This window comes from Zeugodacus cucurbitae, chromosome 5 (assembly GCF_028554725.1).
Source record: "Zeugodacus cucurbitae isolate PBARC_wt_2022May chromosome 5, idZeuCucr1.2, whole genome shotgun sequence".
Classification (NCBI taxonomy): domain Eukaryota; kingdom Metazoa; phylum Arthropoda; class Insecta; order Diptera; family Tephritidae; genus Zeugodacus; species Zeugodacus cucurbitae.
Window position 1 is genome coordinate 63,562,921 of NC_071670.1, and position 18,581 is coordinate 63,581,501.

General features: G+C 38.3%; 1 protein-coding gene across 10 annotated transcripts in view; it reads right to left on the bottom strand.

Annotated features, from left to right (window-relative positions):
- Positions 1-3,654: 3,654 nt before the first annotated feature.
- The window catches only part of LOC105208840 (segmentation protein Runt), a 66,337-nt gene continuing 51,410 nt past the window's right edge, over positions 3,655-18,581 (bottom strand). For all 10 annotated transcript variants that reach the window (XM_054231403.1, XM_011178897.3, XM_029038169.2 and 7 more), the window contains 2 exons: positions 5,299-5,499; positions 3,655-5,233 (listed from right to left, as the gene is read on the bottom strand). In XM_054231403.1, coding sequence (XP_054087378.1) covers positions 4,377-5,233; positions 5,299-5,499 — 1,058 coding nt within the window. In that variant the 3' untranslated portion in view covers positions 3,655-4,376. The remainder of the gene's footprint in view (positions 5,234-5,298; positions 5,500-18,581) is intronic.

Below are 18,581 nucleotides of genomic sequence, written 5' to 3' on the forward strand. Positions count from 1 at the left end.
TGGTTACTTTTGTCTTTTCGCCTGTTTAGGTTGGCTCGTCCGTTATCCTTTCTTTTGGTGTATTGTAATGCACATTTGCATTAATTTTAATTGGATGTTCACAAATTGGAATTGACTTGGAAATACAAAAGGAAATGAAGATGAAAAGACGAATTGTCGTCATTAAAACAAAAATAGTAAACACATACATATTATTCATATATATATACAGTGAACTTCTCTAACTCGAATTTCTATAATCCACAAAAAAACTTCAAGAGACTTCTAGTTATAGAATTTGCATTAAAATATATAATCGGCATAGGCATAAACCCACTTATGCAACACTGGATGGCAGTTTTGTCTAGCAAGAGTTCTCGATTCTTAATTCTTAGTGCTTCTAACTTCTACGATGAGTAATTTTAAAACACTCAATTGAGTTTAATGAATTTTCTTAAAAATTTCAAGAAAGTTATGTAACTTGTACACAAATTTCTATAAGGATATGACTCTGCTAGTGTTTCAAAGGTCGCAGAACAAGATTATGATATCGACAGTAGAATAGTAAGCCCTTTTAGAGCCCAAACCTATCGCCTAGCATTTATTTTCTGTGTTTGTGTTTAAAACGAATTTATCGGGAAAAATATTTCCGGATGATCAAAAGCAAAACTTTGAAAGGGTGCAAGATGTACTATAGAGAGGGCCTTGCTTAGTGCTGTCATACTATTGACTAACTATGACTGAGATCTGGAAATCATACATAGTTATATCATTCTATTAGAAAGAGGATTGACTTCGCTCTAATTTGAATTGTAGAATAATATATTATAAATAAATAATATAATAATATATATACTGCAAGACCGGTGCTCTAAAACGTAAATAAGAGGTGATCTAACCAGAAAATGGAGTTGAAGATCGTATTTTTTTTCTTTTGATATTAGATTGTTGAGACTATGTAAGGGATTGATTTAGATATGAAAGCAATTATTTTTAACCGGTAGTTTCTATTCTTTGTTTACATTTCCTCTCTCATTCTCTCCCTTTATTTACTTCCGTTGGTATCTCTCTCACGTGTTTTATTATGGTCGTGCTTCGGCTGTATATCTTTCTCGTTCTCTCGCACTCTATATAGCTCTTTAAGACGATGAAGAGACATGGGTTTTTATATAAACACATTACTCCAATGTCTTCTCTCTGTTTGCTATATTTTAAGTTTGCAAAGCAGATATGAAAATTGTCGGTTTTAATCTCGTAGAAGAAGCCAAGTGGACATTTTATTAAAGTGATTTAACCGTCAACAAACACAAGGAAGGTTCGCCGTCGAAAAGCTGCAATCACAACCGACAGCCGAACGATTTTCTACTCGACTTGCACTCCTGCTCTCTGAGAGAACTCATCAGCATCTCGATATAAGGGAGCTGTGGAACGGCATCTCAAACTCATTGCATACCGCTGCAGCCGAAACAATTGGTCTACGGCAACGCCAAAAAACCAGTTGGTACGATGAGAATTGTCGTTCCGCAGTGGAGAGAAAACAGACTGCCTACCTCGCAACGTTGCGATCGACCACAACACGTTCGGGGTGGGATAGATATCGAGAACTGAAGAGGGAAGCGAGACGCATTTGCAGACGTAAAAAGAAAGAGGCCGAAATGCGTGAGTATGAAAAGCTTGAAAAGCTGGCCGACATGGGTAATGCTCGAAAATTTTATGAAAAGATGAGGCGATTAACAGAAGGTTTCAAGACCGGAGCATTATCATGTAGGGACCGAGAAGGTAATCTGGTAGCGGATGTCCAGAGCACACTGGGATTATGGAGGGAACACTTCTCCGACCTGCTCAATGGCAGTGAAAGTACAACACCAGGAGATGGCGAACCCGATTCCCCAATCGATGACGATGGAATAGATGTTCCATTACCCGACCATGAAGAAATTCGAATAGCAATTACCCGCTTGAAGAACAACAAAGCGGCGGGGGCCGATGGATTACCGGCCGAGCTATTCAAATACGGCGGCGAAGAACTGATAAGGTGCATGCATCAGCTTCTTTGTAGAATATGGTCGGAAGAAAGCATGCCTGACGATTGGAATCTTAGTGTGCTCTGCCCAATCCATAAGAAGGGAGACCCCACAATCTGCGCCAACTACCGTGGTATAAGTCTCCTCAATATCGCATATAAGGTTTTGTCGAGCGTATTGTGTGAAAGACTAAAGCCCACCGTCAACGAACTGATTGGACCTTATCAGTGTGGCTTTAGACCTGGAAAATCCACAATGGACCAGATATTCACCATGCGCCAAATCTTGGAAAAGACCCGAGAGAGAAGAATCGATACTCACCATCTTTTTATCGATTTTAAAGCTGCCTTCGATAGCACGAAAAGGAGCTGCCTTTATGCCGCGATGTCTGAATTTGGTATCCCTGCAAAACTAATACGGCTATGTAAGCTGACGTTGAGCAACACCAAAAGCTCCGTCAGGATCGGGAAGGACCTCTCCGAGCCGTTCGATACCAAACGAGGCTTCAGACAGGGTGACTCACTATCGTGCGACTTCTTCAATCTATTGCTGGAAAAAATAATACGAGCTGCAGAACTAAATAGAGAGGGTACAATCTTCTACAAGAGTGTACAGCTCCTGGCGTATGCCGATGATATTGATATCATCGGAAGCAACAACCGCGCCGTTTGTTCTGCGTTTTCCAGACTAGATAAAGAAGCGAAGCGTATGGGTCTGGTGGTGAATGAGGACAAGACGAAATATCTCCTGTCATCAAACAAACAGTCGGCGCACTCGCGTCTTGGCTCCCACGTCACTGTTGACAGTCATAACTTTGAAGTTGTAGATAATTTCGTTTATCTGGGAACCAGCATTAACAACACCAACAATGTCAGCCTTGAAATCCAACGCAGAATCACTCTTGCCAACAGGTGCTACTTTGGACTGAGTAGGCAATTGAAAAGTAAAGTCCTCTCTCGACGAACCAAAATCAAACTCTATAAGTCGCTCATTATTCCCGTCCTGATGTATGGCGCTGAAGCGTGGACGATGACAACATCCGATGAGACGACTCTTGGGGTTTTCGAGAGAAAGGTTTTGCGCAAGATTTTTGGTCCTCTAAACATTGGCAACGGCGAATACCGCAGGCGATGGAACGATGAGCTGTACGATTTATACGACGACATTGACATAGTTCAGCGAATAAAAAGACAGCGGCTACGCTGGCTAGGTCATGTTGTACGGATGGAAGAAAACACTCCAGCTCTGAAAGTATTCGATGCAGTACCCGCTGGAGGAAGCCGCGGAAGAGGACGACCTCCACTCCGGTGGAAAGACCAAGTGCAAAGTGACCTGGCTTCACTTGGTGTTTCCAATTGGCGCCAAAAAGCAAAAAGGAGGAATGAGTGGCGCGCTCTGGTGGATTCGGCTATAATCGCTTAAAGCGGTTCCTACGCCAAATATATATATATATATATTTAACCGCTTGCTATTATATTTATACCAACTGTTAGTTCGAATCTCTTTAAGAATTAGAAAACTAAAGAAATCACCTCTTTGATTTAAATCAGTATATTTGGTTTAGGCAAGTTACTTGATCGATTCGACAAGTTTAAACGAATCTCTTGATCTCTTCAAAATCAAACAAAATTTTGTATCTTTAGAATTAGGCATGTTTGAAGTTTATATATTTATTGAATCTTTTGGATTTATTATTTTTATAAATATCAACAAAATACCTTAAGATATTACTCAGATCAATATGGAATGCTCCAGTAGCTAACTGCGCTATGAGATACTTATCAAGTCCATATAATTTAAAATATTCACATGACTAGCTCAAATACAACGCTACATATAATATATGTATGTATGTGCTGAAATGTGTATATATGCACAATAAACTGACGTTAGAAACATAATAATAAACTTAACACACATTTATCAAATATGCTTTAACTTAGAACATAAAACCTAACTTAAAGGTTATGAAATTTTGATTATGTTCTTAAGGGTAACTGTAATATAATTTGCTTATATTGTTATTACATTACATTCTTTAATAAATTCGATATGTGATTTTCTTCGTTTTACAAAACGTTAGATCTTTTTGCAACTCTAGCACTCTAAGAGAGCGCATACCTAGAACTTATATTAATTACATATATATTTTACATGAAATTTGTTTAAAAACTCGCTTCCTCAGTACCTCCCTTCAATCCCACACTCGCTAAAATACGATATGACAATTGTAATGCTCTAAGCCGCTCCACCAGTTCGCCTCACGAGTCCATATCACTGCTTCAATTCGAGCACCAGTTCGTCGTGCGTCTCATCACGCTGCTCTACGAGCACTTTTAAGCCCAACGCCGTCACCATGGCGTTACGCAGCCGCTAGTAGGGGCGCCACACATCCGTCGCTTTGGGTGTATGGCAACGTATCGGTCCGAATTCGCTGCGCTCCAACTCCGTACGTGATATGGTGCTCACATCGTCCAGATCGATGGTCTCGACGGGCGATGGTGAACGTCGCGTTGACGTTACGGGCGGTGACGCATTCGGATTCGCATTCTCCACATCCGGAGAATGAGAGATTAGCGTTACGCAACGCTTCACCAAGTTAACACCATCGCTAGCCGCGTCGGTTGCCGTTAGACTAGTTGCACTCGGTACCTCGGCTGGTAACGCACCGGGTAGAGGTTGTGTTAGACCATCACCCACCGCATTACCGGCGCCACGGAACCAAGGAAACTCATTGTAGTTGCCATACAATTGTGTATACAGCCACTGACTGGGTTGCGGCAAAAGCGGGTTCTGCAGGAAAAGCTGTGCCGCCAAGGCGGGATTGAAGTTATTCGCCGTGGGTGAAAATTGTGATGCGAACCCATTGAGGAATTCATTCTTGCGCAGCGTTGAATTTCGTTGTATGAGCGATGTGAAGGCGCCACCACCACTAGCCGAACCACTATTCGAAGGCGGCGAAGTACTACGTCCATCATCGTCCTCATGCAATGAAGACGTCTTTCTGGGCGAACCCGTCACCGAAATGCTATCACTTTCGAAACCTGTATCGATATTGTTATTATTATCGTTATCACTGTTTGTCGTGGTTAAAGGCGGCGAGATGGTCAACGTGGGTCGTCCACTCAAATTGTTTGTTGTAGTTGTCGGCGAGCCCTCCGGACTGGTGGTGCTATGCGCTGCACCAACAGTTGATAATTGACGCAGTTGTGTCAGATGCGGATGGGTGTCTGTAGAGAAGGAGAGAGAATTTTAAAAAGTTTTAAATATAAAAATATTACTTGAAGTACCGTACCATTTAGCGCACGCAGCCCATGCCGTTCCAAATTGCCGGCGATGTTGTGTGCCTGGAAAGCGGGATGCTGATGATGAAAGAATGGTGCACCGTGTGGGAAGCCCGGTCGCGCTAAGGCCGCTGGATTGCTTACCGCGCTTAACGCTCGCCAATCGGGCGCATGCAGGTGACTATGCATTCCGACCAAATGATGTGCGAAACCTGGAATATATAGAATAGAAATAATTTTAGATTAGTAGACCATAAGAATTTATCACTTTTGTATGTCATTTGGGGTTAAATAAAGTCCAAGCGGGCAGACTATTAATTGTAATCATTGTCTTCCCACTTTAAAACGCTTTAATGTCCACAGAGAATAATAAACGATAAATCTACATTCCACTATTGGAGTCAATCCGTTTTGGTAAGATCGAGGTATTGACGAAACTTTAAATTTTTGAAAAATACTTCAAGACTTGAATTGTGCCCCTCGAGCTGGCTCATGAAATATGACCTGGATGCCATCTTACAGAATAAATATATTTAGAGACAAAGCAAGTTTTCGAAATAAATTTATAGCCATTAATCGAAATAGTGGACTTATAGCTGCAGTTCCAAAGTACAGGTTTGACTTTCAGATTTAAGCGTAGGTCAAAGAGAATTATATTTGACTTTTTTGTTTCACTTCGAAATGTTTTTTAAAAAACAATAAGGTCCAAATCCGAGCAGGTCGGTGTTGAGTCAATCCATTAGAACTTTTGATATATAAAGTGCGACTTTTTAACTAACAGGACAACAGCGGCCCTCTCGAATCAATTTGGTTTTGGCATTAGTTAATGTCATTGAATGAACTTGTACTGATCAAAATGGATTAGAACATACCTAAGAATACTAAAGAATCTCCTCAAGAAACGTATACCATAAATAGAACAAAAAATTATCTCTAAGGTCTAAAGTCTCGCATTAGTACCGGAAATACCATATGGAAAAGGAAATTACAATAATTACTAAAGAACGACACATGGCTATGGCGGGGATACTTGTAGATGGTTCCTGTAGCTTCTTATCCTTGATTCTACCATTAGTATCCCATCAGCAATTTTGCCAAAAAATATTTTTCTCATTTCATTCCAACATCAAATAACCACAAATAGTATTATGAGATCCACTCAACATCCGAAGCACCGCCTTATCGACAATTCTTTCACGAGTCAATCGCACTCACTCACTTCGGCCGATAAGGCAGTGTTGGCAAAGAGTTTGCCGCCGATACCACAGAAATACGAATACAACACTTGAGTTTAATGCCTGAGCATGAATTCGTACATGCCATCTCCATGTCTCTGCGTCTCTGTGTTTGAGCGTATGTTCGTGCAGATATTAGCCAAGTTTGCAATGGCAGTGGCTTTGCTTGCACTCCCACTAAAACCTTAAATATGCGGTCCTGTAAGGAAACCCATGTGCGATAAAGGGTTAGCCACGTTGGTCGCAGTTTGTGTTGTGTTCTTCGGCGACACAAGCAGAGGGTTGGAGCTCGAGTGCCACACACAGTACTGCAGGCGGGCAAGAGAGAGAAATAGAAAAAGTGATAAGAGGAAAGGGGGGCGAATACGACAATTCGGTCGACACACTTCGGCTGCCTTTTAAGCCTTCTTCGTGGTTAGGTTGTGTATACAAATGCAGATTGGGTGAGGCTGTGTGAAGGGCACATGTGGTAGTGGTTTGGTGGGGGGAGAGTTGCTACCACAAGCACACACGTTATTTTCGATTTGTATGTGTGTGTGTTTGTTGCGAGTGATTGTGAAAATGTGGGTCGACATTGTCTCGTTGTCGCTGTCGTGTCTCATATTTTGTTGGTAGCGAAATTGTGCAAGTCGGCTGTGCCTCGGCTGCAGCGTTTGTATGTGTGTATGTCTGTGTGCGGTTGGTATTATGTGTGCTGGCTTTGTTGCTTGTTGGCGGTGGAGCCGTCGGGGCATAACGCGGTCCCATTGGTGCGCCGCAAAGAGCTTTCTTGCTTTTGCTTTCACATGCCACACGCACACACAGCCACACATGGACAGAGACTGCAGTGTGTCACAGCCTTCGACAATTGTTGCCATTCAAATGCCGTGTTGTTATTGCTATTGCTGTAGGAGCAGCCAAATCTACCACTGGCAGCCATCTCATCGACACAAGTCGTCGTCTGTGCGGCCGTTATCTTATTGCCTACTCTATGTACTCGGTCTGCCACTGCTGGCATTTTTCTAGCTGCGCTGCGGCTCTGCGGTCGGACAATCGTTCGTTCGGTCGTGCAGCCACCGCCATCGCCGCCGCCAGTTGACTGTGTGTGGCTATGGTGGCATTTTGTGGCAGCAGTAGTGGTGGTAATTGTATGCATTAGTGTCCCGTACAGAGATGCCGCCACCGCCACTGCAGCTCCTACAAGCAAGCATGTATATGTGTGTACTTGCCACAGAATTCCAACACAAATTGGTAACGGCTCCCCCCACAAACTGGTGTGGCTCCAGCCAAACAAGCAACCAACACCGACCAACCAAAAGTGCCTTGCCTGTTTTCGGTTGGTGCATATTTTCTCGGATTCTCTGACGTTTTTCGGTGTTTTTTTTTTTTGGCTTTCGTTTTTTTTGTATTTATTTATGGAATTTTATTTTATTACCCCTTTTGTGGGGTAATCGATGTGTGGGTTAGATACACCCACAAATGGAATAGTTTACGGTGCAATAAAAGTGGCAGAAATACACGGATTTATGGTGAAGTGTTGATGTATATTTGTGTGAGTATGTGTGGAGGAAGAATGGAAGTTTATGAGTGCAGAAACTTATTTTAAATGGAATTAGTTTTTAATGCATGGTATAAAATTTAAATTGGTTGAAAAAGATGAAAAGAAATTGCTTATTGTTACCTAGTTGAAAGTAAGGAAAATAATATTTGTTTTAGTAAATATAAAAATTATTATTAAAGCATTTTATTTATTATATAAATATACAGTTAAAAAATTAAAATTCTGATCCTTAAAGAAAATTAACGTTTTCAATAGCTTCATATTAAATCTTTTTACTTTCATATAGGACAAGTTGTTGTATTAAAGACTAACAAAATTTAATATTTAATACTAAATATAAAATATTTAAAGATATAATATAATAAAAAAAATATAAATGTATGAAATAAAAATACAAATATTTAATTTTTTTCCTATTATTTTATTACATTTTGTTAACTAATATTTTTATTTATTTTGCATGAAATTTAAATCTTAAAGTTCTTAAAACTCCAAAAATAAATATTTTCTTCTTAACAAAAAATATTAGGAAACTAAATTTTTAACTTCTAAATAGTATTGTAAAAGCACCAAGATGGCTTAAAAACAAAAAAAAATGTATAATATTGAATTTTTATCTCAAAATTAACATTAGGTAATGAGCACTCTTAAAATGTTAAATATTATAAATCAAAAATACCAAAAATATAAAATGTTATAAATAAAAAATTAAAATTGGCTTATAAAATAAAATATTTTTCAAAACCTTTAAAACTCGTCTAAAAATAGAAAAAAATATTTTCTCATAGTTTTTGAGAAAAAAGTAGTTTCTAAATTTTTACTACATAAATTATATTGACAAAAAAAATTGATAACCTTCGTAAGAAAACTTCTGCGAAAAAATGTCGGCGCAGTCAGCATTGGACCTGATTATTAGAGAATAAGATGGAATAGCGAACTTGACCAGCTAATTCAAGGCGAAAACCCGGTGCGATTTATTAAAACGCAACGAATAAGATGCTAACCAGCATATATGATTCAAAAGCCCAAATGAATGAAGATCTGAAGAAACTCCGATAAATAGAGAGACTCCAAAAGACAGAGTAGCTTGAAGTCGTATTGTTCAGCCTGCCAAAGCTCACAAAGAGCTGTAGAGCCATATAATGATGAAATACTAATGGCTCTGCGGAAGTCTTCTTTGAATTTTTTTTTTCTTTAAACATTTTTTAAAATGTAAAAACACGAATTTTTATAAAAATTATAAAAATAATTTCTGATTATTTTTAAAATATACAGATTTACTCAGAAATTATTTTTTTAAGTTTTTATTTTTAACATAAACCTCAAAATTCCATAAAGAAATGGAAAAATTTAAAATAAAATAAATTTTATTAAAAAAATTTTATAACAAATTGGCAGCAGTAAATATCACATTTCACATACTTTGCATTAAAAGTTTGTTGAAATCCATTTGCTTCCAAAATATATACAAAATTTTTTTTGTTTAAAGTGAAATTGATAAAATATTTTTTTATTAATTTTCAAAATATTTCCACGCAGAAAATATCTTTAATTTAATAAGTTGTTAAATTCCTTAAGAATATTGCATAACTATTTTTTTTAATTCATAAAATGAACGTTAAAAATTCTTTTAAAAATGTAAAAAAAAAAAATTCCATAATCTTCTTCACCAACTCACTTTTACCGTCGGCATTTGATCATACGCATGCATTTCTTATCCGCCGCAAGTTTCTTAGCCACAAATTCACCACATCTTGAAATATGATTCCACTCAAAAATCACACTCAATTGCCACAGAGCATTATCCTGTCATGCCGTTAATCGCAACCACATGTCACTACCAAAACGCCATAATAATTTCTTCCCCACAAAACACCCCTTAAGTGTGGCAGCACAGCCGCCAACTGAGCACTCACTCAACACTCAACAGCGACGACAGCTGAGTGTATTGCATTTGACTCACTCAACAGCCAGCGAAACAGCTGTTTTGTGTGCTCACTCAACTCAAAATGCGCATGACCGCAAATATGAGCACAACGCAACGCTTCGCAGCGCCGCGCAGCAACCACAATCAGAGCGAGAGCGACCGCAGTTGTGCTGCAAACATAAGCGAATGCTTTGTAGTTTTGGCAACGAAACCACCTACTTAGACATCTATTGGTGGTGAACATGGCCTGTGCCGTTGCTTTGCTGTGCGTTGCCAGACGACAAGTGCAACAGCAGCAGCAGCCATCGTCGTGCCGCACCACCAATGTACTCACCAACAAGCGGAGCGCGTAAGTAAAGGGTGATTTTTTAAGAGCTTGATAACTTTTTAAAAAAAAAAAACGCATAAAATTTGCAAAATCTCATCGGTTCTTTATTTGAAACGTTAGATTGGTTCATGACATTTACTTTTTGAAGATAATTTCATTTAAATGTTGACCGCGGCTGCGTCTTAGGTGGTCCATTCGGAAAGTCCAATTTTGGGCAACTTTTTCGAGCATTTCGGCCGGAATAGCCCGAATTTCTTCGGAAATGTTGTCTTCCAAAGCTGGAATAGTTGCTGGCTTATTTCTGTAGACTTTAGACTTGACGTAGCCCCACAAAAAATAGTCTAAAGGCGTTAAATCGCATGATCTTGGTGGCCAACTTACGGGTCCATTTCTTGAGATGAATTGTTCTCCGAAGTTTTCCCTCAAAATGGCCATAGAATCGCGAGCTGTGTGGCATGTAGCGCCATCTTGTTGAAACCACATGTCAACCAAGTTCAGTTCTTCCATTTTTGGCAACAAAAAGTTTGTTAGCATCGAACGATAGCGATCGCCATTCACCGTAACGTTGCGTCCAACAGCATCTTTGAAAAAATACGGTCCAATGATTCCACCAGCGTACAAACCACACCAAACAGTGCATTTTTCGGGATGCATGGGCAGTTCTTGAACGGCTTCTGGTTGCTCTTCACCCCAAATGCGGCAATTTTGCTTATTTACGTAGCCATTCAACCAGAAATGAGCCTCATCGCTGAACAAAATTTGTCGATAAAAAAGCGGATTTCACATTTCGAACCGAACACTGATTTTGGTAATAAAATTCAATGATTTGCAAGCGTTGCTCGTTAGTAAGTCTATTCATGATGAAATGTCAAAGCATACTGAGCATCTTTCTCTTTGACACCATGTCTGAAATCCCACGTGATCTGTCAAATACTAATGCATGAAAATCCTAACCTCAAAAAAATCACCCGTTACAACCCATAAAATGTTATATCATTTTGTTTTCTTATTTTATTTCATTTTATTTACAACTTTTTGCTTTTTCTGTCTTTACTTTTTTGGTTCTTCATTTGTGTTTGTGTTTTTTGCTGGAGAGGTTCTTGGCTTTTTTGGTCACATTATTTGGCTTTTTGTTGGTGCATTCGCATTTATTTGGCTTTTTTAGGCTACCCACCCATTTCGGGTCTCATATTCGGTGGCATGTATATTCACAGCTGGCAAGTATATAAAATTAGTTTTATGTCTGTGTATACATATGTACGAGTATGTGAGTATATTAGTTGGGGAATAAAAAGAAATGATAATGCCATGTCTGGCTGGCTTAAAGAAACTACTTTCGTAGTACTTGCTTGGAGAGTGGAAAAACTTAAATTTAAATTTAATCGAATTTACTTTTTTGCAAAGAGTTGAGTGCTCAGCATATTAAAGTTTTTGAGTGTATAGCGATTTTTGGAGATTATATTATAATTTTTCCTAAATTTAGAGAAACCAGAAATTTGTTAATTTAAAGAACGTGATGATCTTTAACTAATCTTTGTGTGATTTGAGTTTAAAAACCAATGATTCAATATATAAAACTCACTTTGGAAATTAATTGAAAGATACTAATAATTGGATATAGCGTGCAATATACCATACAGCTCCTTGAAGTATGCTACTAATAGCTAAATAGTTTGTGTATGGAGAGCGCTACTTTAAAGAAATGTTGTATAAATTGATATATATAGCCCATGGAACTGTCCATCCACAATACTAATTTTAAAACGTTTGACCTTTCTTTAAACTTTAAATTTCTATTTCAAAGTGTCGAATTTTTTTCTGGTATCAGTTGATATTATCATACATGAATAAAATGGGTTATTATGAACACAATCATATTCTTAGAATAAAAATAAGGAAATCAACACTGAAAATGCCAACTAAGATACACCTGGCGATAAAAAGTTATGACCTGATCATGTATCTCAGGCTTATTGACATTGGCACACGAAACCGGAAGCGATTAAAACTCTGAGAGATGAGGTAACTTCGAAAAATAATTCTCAATTACTCCATCAGTTCTTTTTATTAGAACATCATAACGTCTAAGTCTAAAATCTATATAAGATGTAGGAGAAAAACCTTTACCCCCACTTTGGAGTTTTTGTCGTCCATAATAAATATTTGGATCTACACCTTTTCGAAAAAATATGTTTTCAAGAACAAATATTCAAGCATCCTATTAGAGCTTCATAGATATTTAAACATGTGCTAGGTCTTCTAATTACTTTGACACCCTCTAGACCTTTCAATGAAGTTCTTGGCGAAAAGCAATACTGTAACTATGCCCCAGCCTTCTTAGAGCTTTTCCTATTTCCAAAAATAAAGAAAACCTTAGAGGGCCGTCGTTTTATTAGCACAAGAAAAATCGATGAAAGAGCCAAAGGCTATCCCAAAAATCGACTTTGAGAAGTTTTTCGAGGATTTGAAAATAATGCTGGCATAAGTACATGATATCGAATGAGAACTATTTTGAAAGGGACAACATTAATGTAGACGAATGGATAAATATATTTTTTTTCGGAAATTACCGTTATTTTTTTAACAGACCTCGTATACAGTATCATCACCAGATCGCCTGCGCTGCGTCACCAAAACATCCAGAACCTAAGTTTCGTGTATTGCTTTCGCCGAATGACCACTAAGAAATACCGAATTTCTTGGTTTAAATACTTTTTGGGAAACATCTACTGTTTAGTGTAAGGGCTTAGTCGAAAGGTAAAGAAAAAAGCTACCTGAGGGCGGAGGACGTTAGTGACCTAGCCTGAAAATAAGCATAGGCAGTGTTTTGTTTATATATTCTTTAGTGTTGATCGGCGACTTATTTTCTCAAGACTATCATAGAGAAGGGTATATAAAAAATTACGAAACTATCAGATAAATATTAAATCTACTTTGCATCGTCGGTAATATTTATATGCTTCAAATGAGATGTTTCTGTTTCGAAGCAACCTTTTGATTGCTGATATTCCGAAAGAAACTCGGTTGCAACATCAACTTGTATATGATAAGCCATAAATTTCATCGACAGCGTTTTAGAATCTCGATCTGCCTACAACGATCTTTCGGAATTGTAAGGAACCAGTTAAGACAACTTTCGGAAAACATACATGTCGTCGGCAGTCATACAGTATAACTCTGACTGAACTGGATTATATAAGATGATATATCAAACGGTTTAGAGCCTAATAATGTATGGGTTGCTATAAAAAAAAATATATTTCACTGTATCGTCTCCGAAGAAACGACCTTTAACCTCGGAAAAGAGAAATACAACGACAAAAGCAAAAATTAATATGTTGACAAGCAAGAAACTAAACCATCAATTATCCGTGTGGCAAGTTGCTGATTTTCACAGCAATTTAACACACATCATTATCAAACTAACAACAGAGGGCCAGCCACGCAGCGGGTGCAACAGCAACACATGCGTAACGGTTTTTAATAACAATTTCAAAAACTTAAAAAATGTCACAACAAACATGTACCGATGACAAATCGTAGAGGCAAATAATAAAGTGAGCAGAAGGGTGGTGACACACACGAACATTTATATAAATACATGTGTATGTATGTATATTATATAAAGTTTCATAAATTCATGTCGACACGCTCAACTAATAAAGAAGGGCAATAGATGCTGAGCATAAAGGAAAATATAAAAAAAAAATTGCAAACAAAGTGATACGAAAATGTATACTCCCACGGGGTTACAACGACAACAACCACGATGCCACAAGCAAGTGCCACGGCGACACTAAGAATTCATAACTTTATTGAGAACACACTACATACATACATACATACTGATAGACTTGGAAGTGGCATATCACTTGTTAAATATTACATGCATGCTGGGCTGGCTGGCCATTTGGCGAGGCAGGACCGAGGGGGATGTTTGATTGGACCGCGCTGGCACGGGCCACATACTTGAATATGACTCAATTTAAAAAAGTGAAATGAAATTTTTAAGTTATCAACCGAGGCAGCAAGCAGCCGACGGTGGGCCAATCTAAAGGAAGACAGCAGGGAAAGCAATGAGAGAAGAAGTAACGACAGTGGCAACCCCCAAGGACGTATTATAGCATTGATTCAATTTCTTGTCAATTTGCGTGTCAATGCGATACTAATACGCACAAAAACAACAACAATTGCCAACAACCACATACACACTTTGCAAAATCTTTAAACTGAGTCGGTGGTGTGGGGGTGCGTCGGTGTTGGCTGCCAAAGTAACGCTTTACGCCCGCCAGCTCTGCAACATATGCCACATGCCAGGCAGCCGACAACTTGTTCACCTTATTATTTATAACATTTGCGAAATTCTACACACGCCCTCCCCCGGCAGGCGTTTAACCTTTGTCCCTGCGTCCCTTGACGCGTTGATAGAGTCCTTTGCTAGATTATTTGCCAATGTTTTGCGACCCTCACGTCTACGCGCTGGCAAGATGTGCAAATTTCTTTGCTGAATTTAAGGTTAACTACCCACTTGATAGACGACAACAAACACAGTTACAACAACAACGACAACTACAGTAGAGACACCCACATCCAGACTCGTCTCACTTTTGACATTCTCTGCGTGTGTTGACATTTTGTGTAACGGTAAATTTTTGTGTGTAACACGTTGTCAAAGCTTGTAGTTGTTATTGCCGTTATAATCGTGGTTGTTGTTGTTGTTGTGCGAATTTGTCGGTTTTAAATCGTGTGTTGAGTTGGTGTTGTGCAGAAATTGGAATTGGGTGCGAAAAGCCAATATTAATGGGAGGGAGGTGGAGAGTCATGACGACACCTAAACAAATTTTACACCAACAAACACCCACACACACATATACACTTGAAGTATATAAATAATTGTGTATGAATCTGTCATATGCCTCATCTAAAAATAATCATTTGACGCTTTTAAATTATACTGGCAGCTAAAGAAAGATTCTGGCTGGAAAAGGACTCTCTAATAATACCGTTATAGACATTTTTTTTGACACTTGACACACACCAAATAAATAAGTAAATACTCGTGGAGACAGTCAAGTAAACAAACGACGGCACCTGCTAAGAGTAGCAACGAAGTGCCTTGCATTCAAGTATTTGCAAATAATCAACAGTTAATTGAATTTGCTATTGGTCTATTGGTAGATTCGTAAAAAGAGCACATACGAAGAATGAAAAAGATATTTTTTTAAATCAGTATTTATTTATTTATGGCGCTATTTACGGGAGTTATACGAACTGTTCCGTAAGTTCTACTAAATTGACATACTCATATCCAACGCCACCTAAGCCTGTAGTACATAGCAATCGCATGGATATGTCGAAATGTGAGCCTTAAAGGATTAAAGAATATTTAAAAACTTGTGTTTTGACTTTCCAAAATTCGACTTCAATATTAAACTTAGAAGTGGTGGTTACTAAGTCCAATAAACCCATTAAAGTATTCTACCAACCTTTAACCTTTTGGATATTATTATTGTACCTCGAATTGGTTTTCGTTTCTAACCATGATTCCGTGTCGATCGGACATAACCTCTAGCTTGATGTTCCAAACGAACCTGCTTCTGAAGTATGAGAACAAGGTAAAGTCCCTTAGGACAAGATCCGAAAAATACACTGATTCGAAGTCCAATTTATGCAACATTTCATGGATTTGTGACACAGTGTATCTATTAGTCAAATCTATATCGCACAATCCGAACTAATATGCGCCAATTTAGCTGATTGATTTATAAATTTACTGTAACAAAGTTGCGATGATTCTTAACTTTGAATTTTAGCGTCACATCCGAACAGATGAGCCTGTAGACATACGTATGGAATACAAGTTTTCCAAGTCGAAGTCTTCAGTAAGGAGATGCTTTCCAAGTGTCTAACCATGAAATACAAGAGTTAGATATGGGGTTATGTATATATAAATGTTCAGGATGACGAGTGAAGTTGAAATCCGGATGTCTGTCCGTCTGTCCGTGCAAGCTGTAACTTGAGTAATAATTGAGATATCTTAATGAAACTTGGAACACATATTCCTTGGCACCCTGAGGAGGGTGCTTTCGAATGGGCAAAATCGGTCCACTGCCACGCCCAGAAAATGAAAACCGAAAACGCATAAAGTGTCAAAACTAAGCCATAAATAAAGTTATGAAAGTAAAATTTTGAGTGAAGGATTGCATTAGGGAGGGGCACATTTAGATATTTTTTTTTATTGGGCCTGGCGTCCCTTTCTGCAGTCGTTTCTTTTAGCCGTTTCCTTATACTCTCCAAAAATGAAAGAAAAATGGAAAATGGGCGTGGCGTCGCCCACTTATGAGTCAAAAACCATAACTCAGGAACTACTCGACCGATTTCAATGAAATTCTGCACGCCAACTTCCCATATAACTCAATTCTGAATTCCATCTGATTCGTTCACTTTTTAATATATATATAAGGAACTTTACACAAATACTGAATATCATCTGTGGCTTCACTTATGGAAAACTGTTCGAAATCGGACTATAACTTTTCAAGGCCCCGGATATCTACATGAAGAACTCAGTGCCTAAGGGTAATTTTTCACCTAAAATATCGGCAAATCTTTTAGATATTTTAATTTAATTTAGAGGAAATTTTTTTCTCCTAATTGTGTGTCTCTGTTCCAAAAATTATTAAAATCGGATCAGAACTTCCCCTATACCTAATTATGTGCGGGGTTTATTCCGCATATATGTATTGGTTAATATGTGAGATATCTTAGCAAAATTAAGAGAGCATATAGTCTTGGATATAGTGTAGATTGGTGGGGAAAATGAGTGAAATCGATTTAGGAATTACGTAACCCTCATATACAATATATGATGATTTTCGTTTTTCTATTGGACTTTACTATTGGCCGAATATATGGGTCAAATTGTGTGTTATCTTAATAAAATTACATCAATAAATTGAGAGAGTATAAAATGTTCAGTCGCACCCGAACTTAGCCTTTCCTTACTTGTTTCTATATATTTTACTTTAGTAGCTCACAGTGACAGTGAGTGACTGATTGAAGTGGTTCGACTGAATTTAAGTATTCTCGGAATATATAATATATTACCACGTTTTTATACTTTTTTCAGGAATCCTCTACTCTTCCGAGTAATAGAACTTTTTATGAATTCGGGAAACTTCTGGTGTCAAACTCTCCTTGTTTGGCAGTTTGGGAACACTTCGAACACACGTATATCGACGTCTACGAAACTTTCAAATATCTTTCGTACATAAGTCAATATATTTTTCTGACAAAAGCATTCAAAAAAGTAAAAATCGAAACTACGGTGACCTCTATTTACACCATTATTGATCCTGACCAACTTGAGATGAAAGTTGAGCTACAACTTCCGAACAAAGCCAGCCTCCGACATTTTTCAATAAATGGCTCAATTTGAATAGCTACCGTGGAGGAACATAACATTAACCCTATATGTAATGACTCCTTCTATCGCTCTCTGATAAAAATTGAAATATATTTTTTAATTTCCATAATGTTATTGATTGTTATATAATTAATGAGCTAGTATTCGGGTATGCGAGAAGGGACTAAGCCACCTGAGTACACAAAAAGAAAGCAAGTATTATCTATAATGCATGTAAATGTGTATCTAAGCCCCTTTTTAGACGCTTCAAAGCCGAAAATGCGCGAGCTTTTTTCAAATGTCGCCACGAAAAGGCAACAAGCCATCTTTTCTTTTGCCTTTTTGCATTTTTAATTTAATTTTTCACTAAATATTTTATGCCGAAAAATGGCGGCAGCTACGCTCCCCATACCCACTCCCACCAACGCGAGTAGCGCGCGAAATAAAATAATGAAAATTTAACGCGGCATCGTAATTTTAATCACATATGATGCTGAACTACATGCAAGTATGCCCCCACCCCCCACTCAACTGCCAAGTCGGCAAACAAGCTCTAAAATGTGTGTGTGTATGTGTGTGCATATCTCCGTGTGGGTCTACATCAAACAGCCTGTCAACGCATAACCGTTACTTGCGCAGAATTAGCGAATGTGTGTGTGTGTGGGGGAAGGAAGTGGCGCACTTGAGATGCCAACATGTGGAAACAGGACCTTCGCCATTAGGCCCTATGGGTTGGGCAAATTTATGTAAATTATGTGTTGGTAATAACCCTTTACCGTTAGCTACCGCCGATGACTTGCACAAAGCAAGTGTGTGTGTGCGTGCGGGAGCTTTTAAGTGTTGGGCATGTGCATGTATG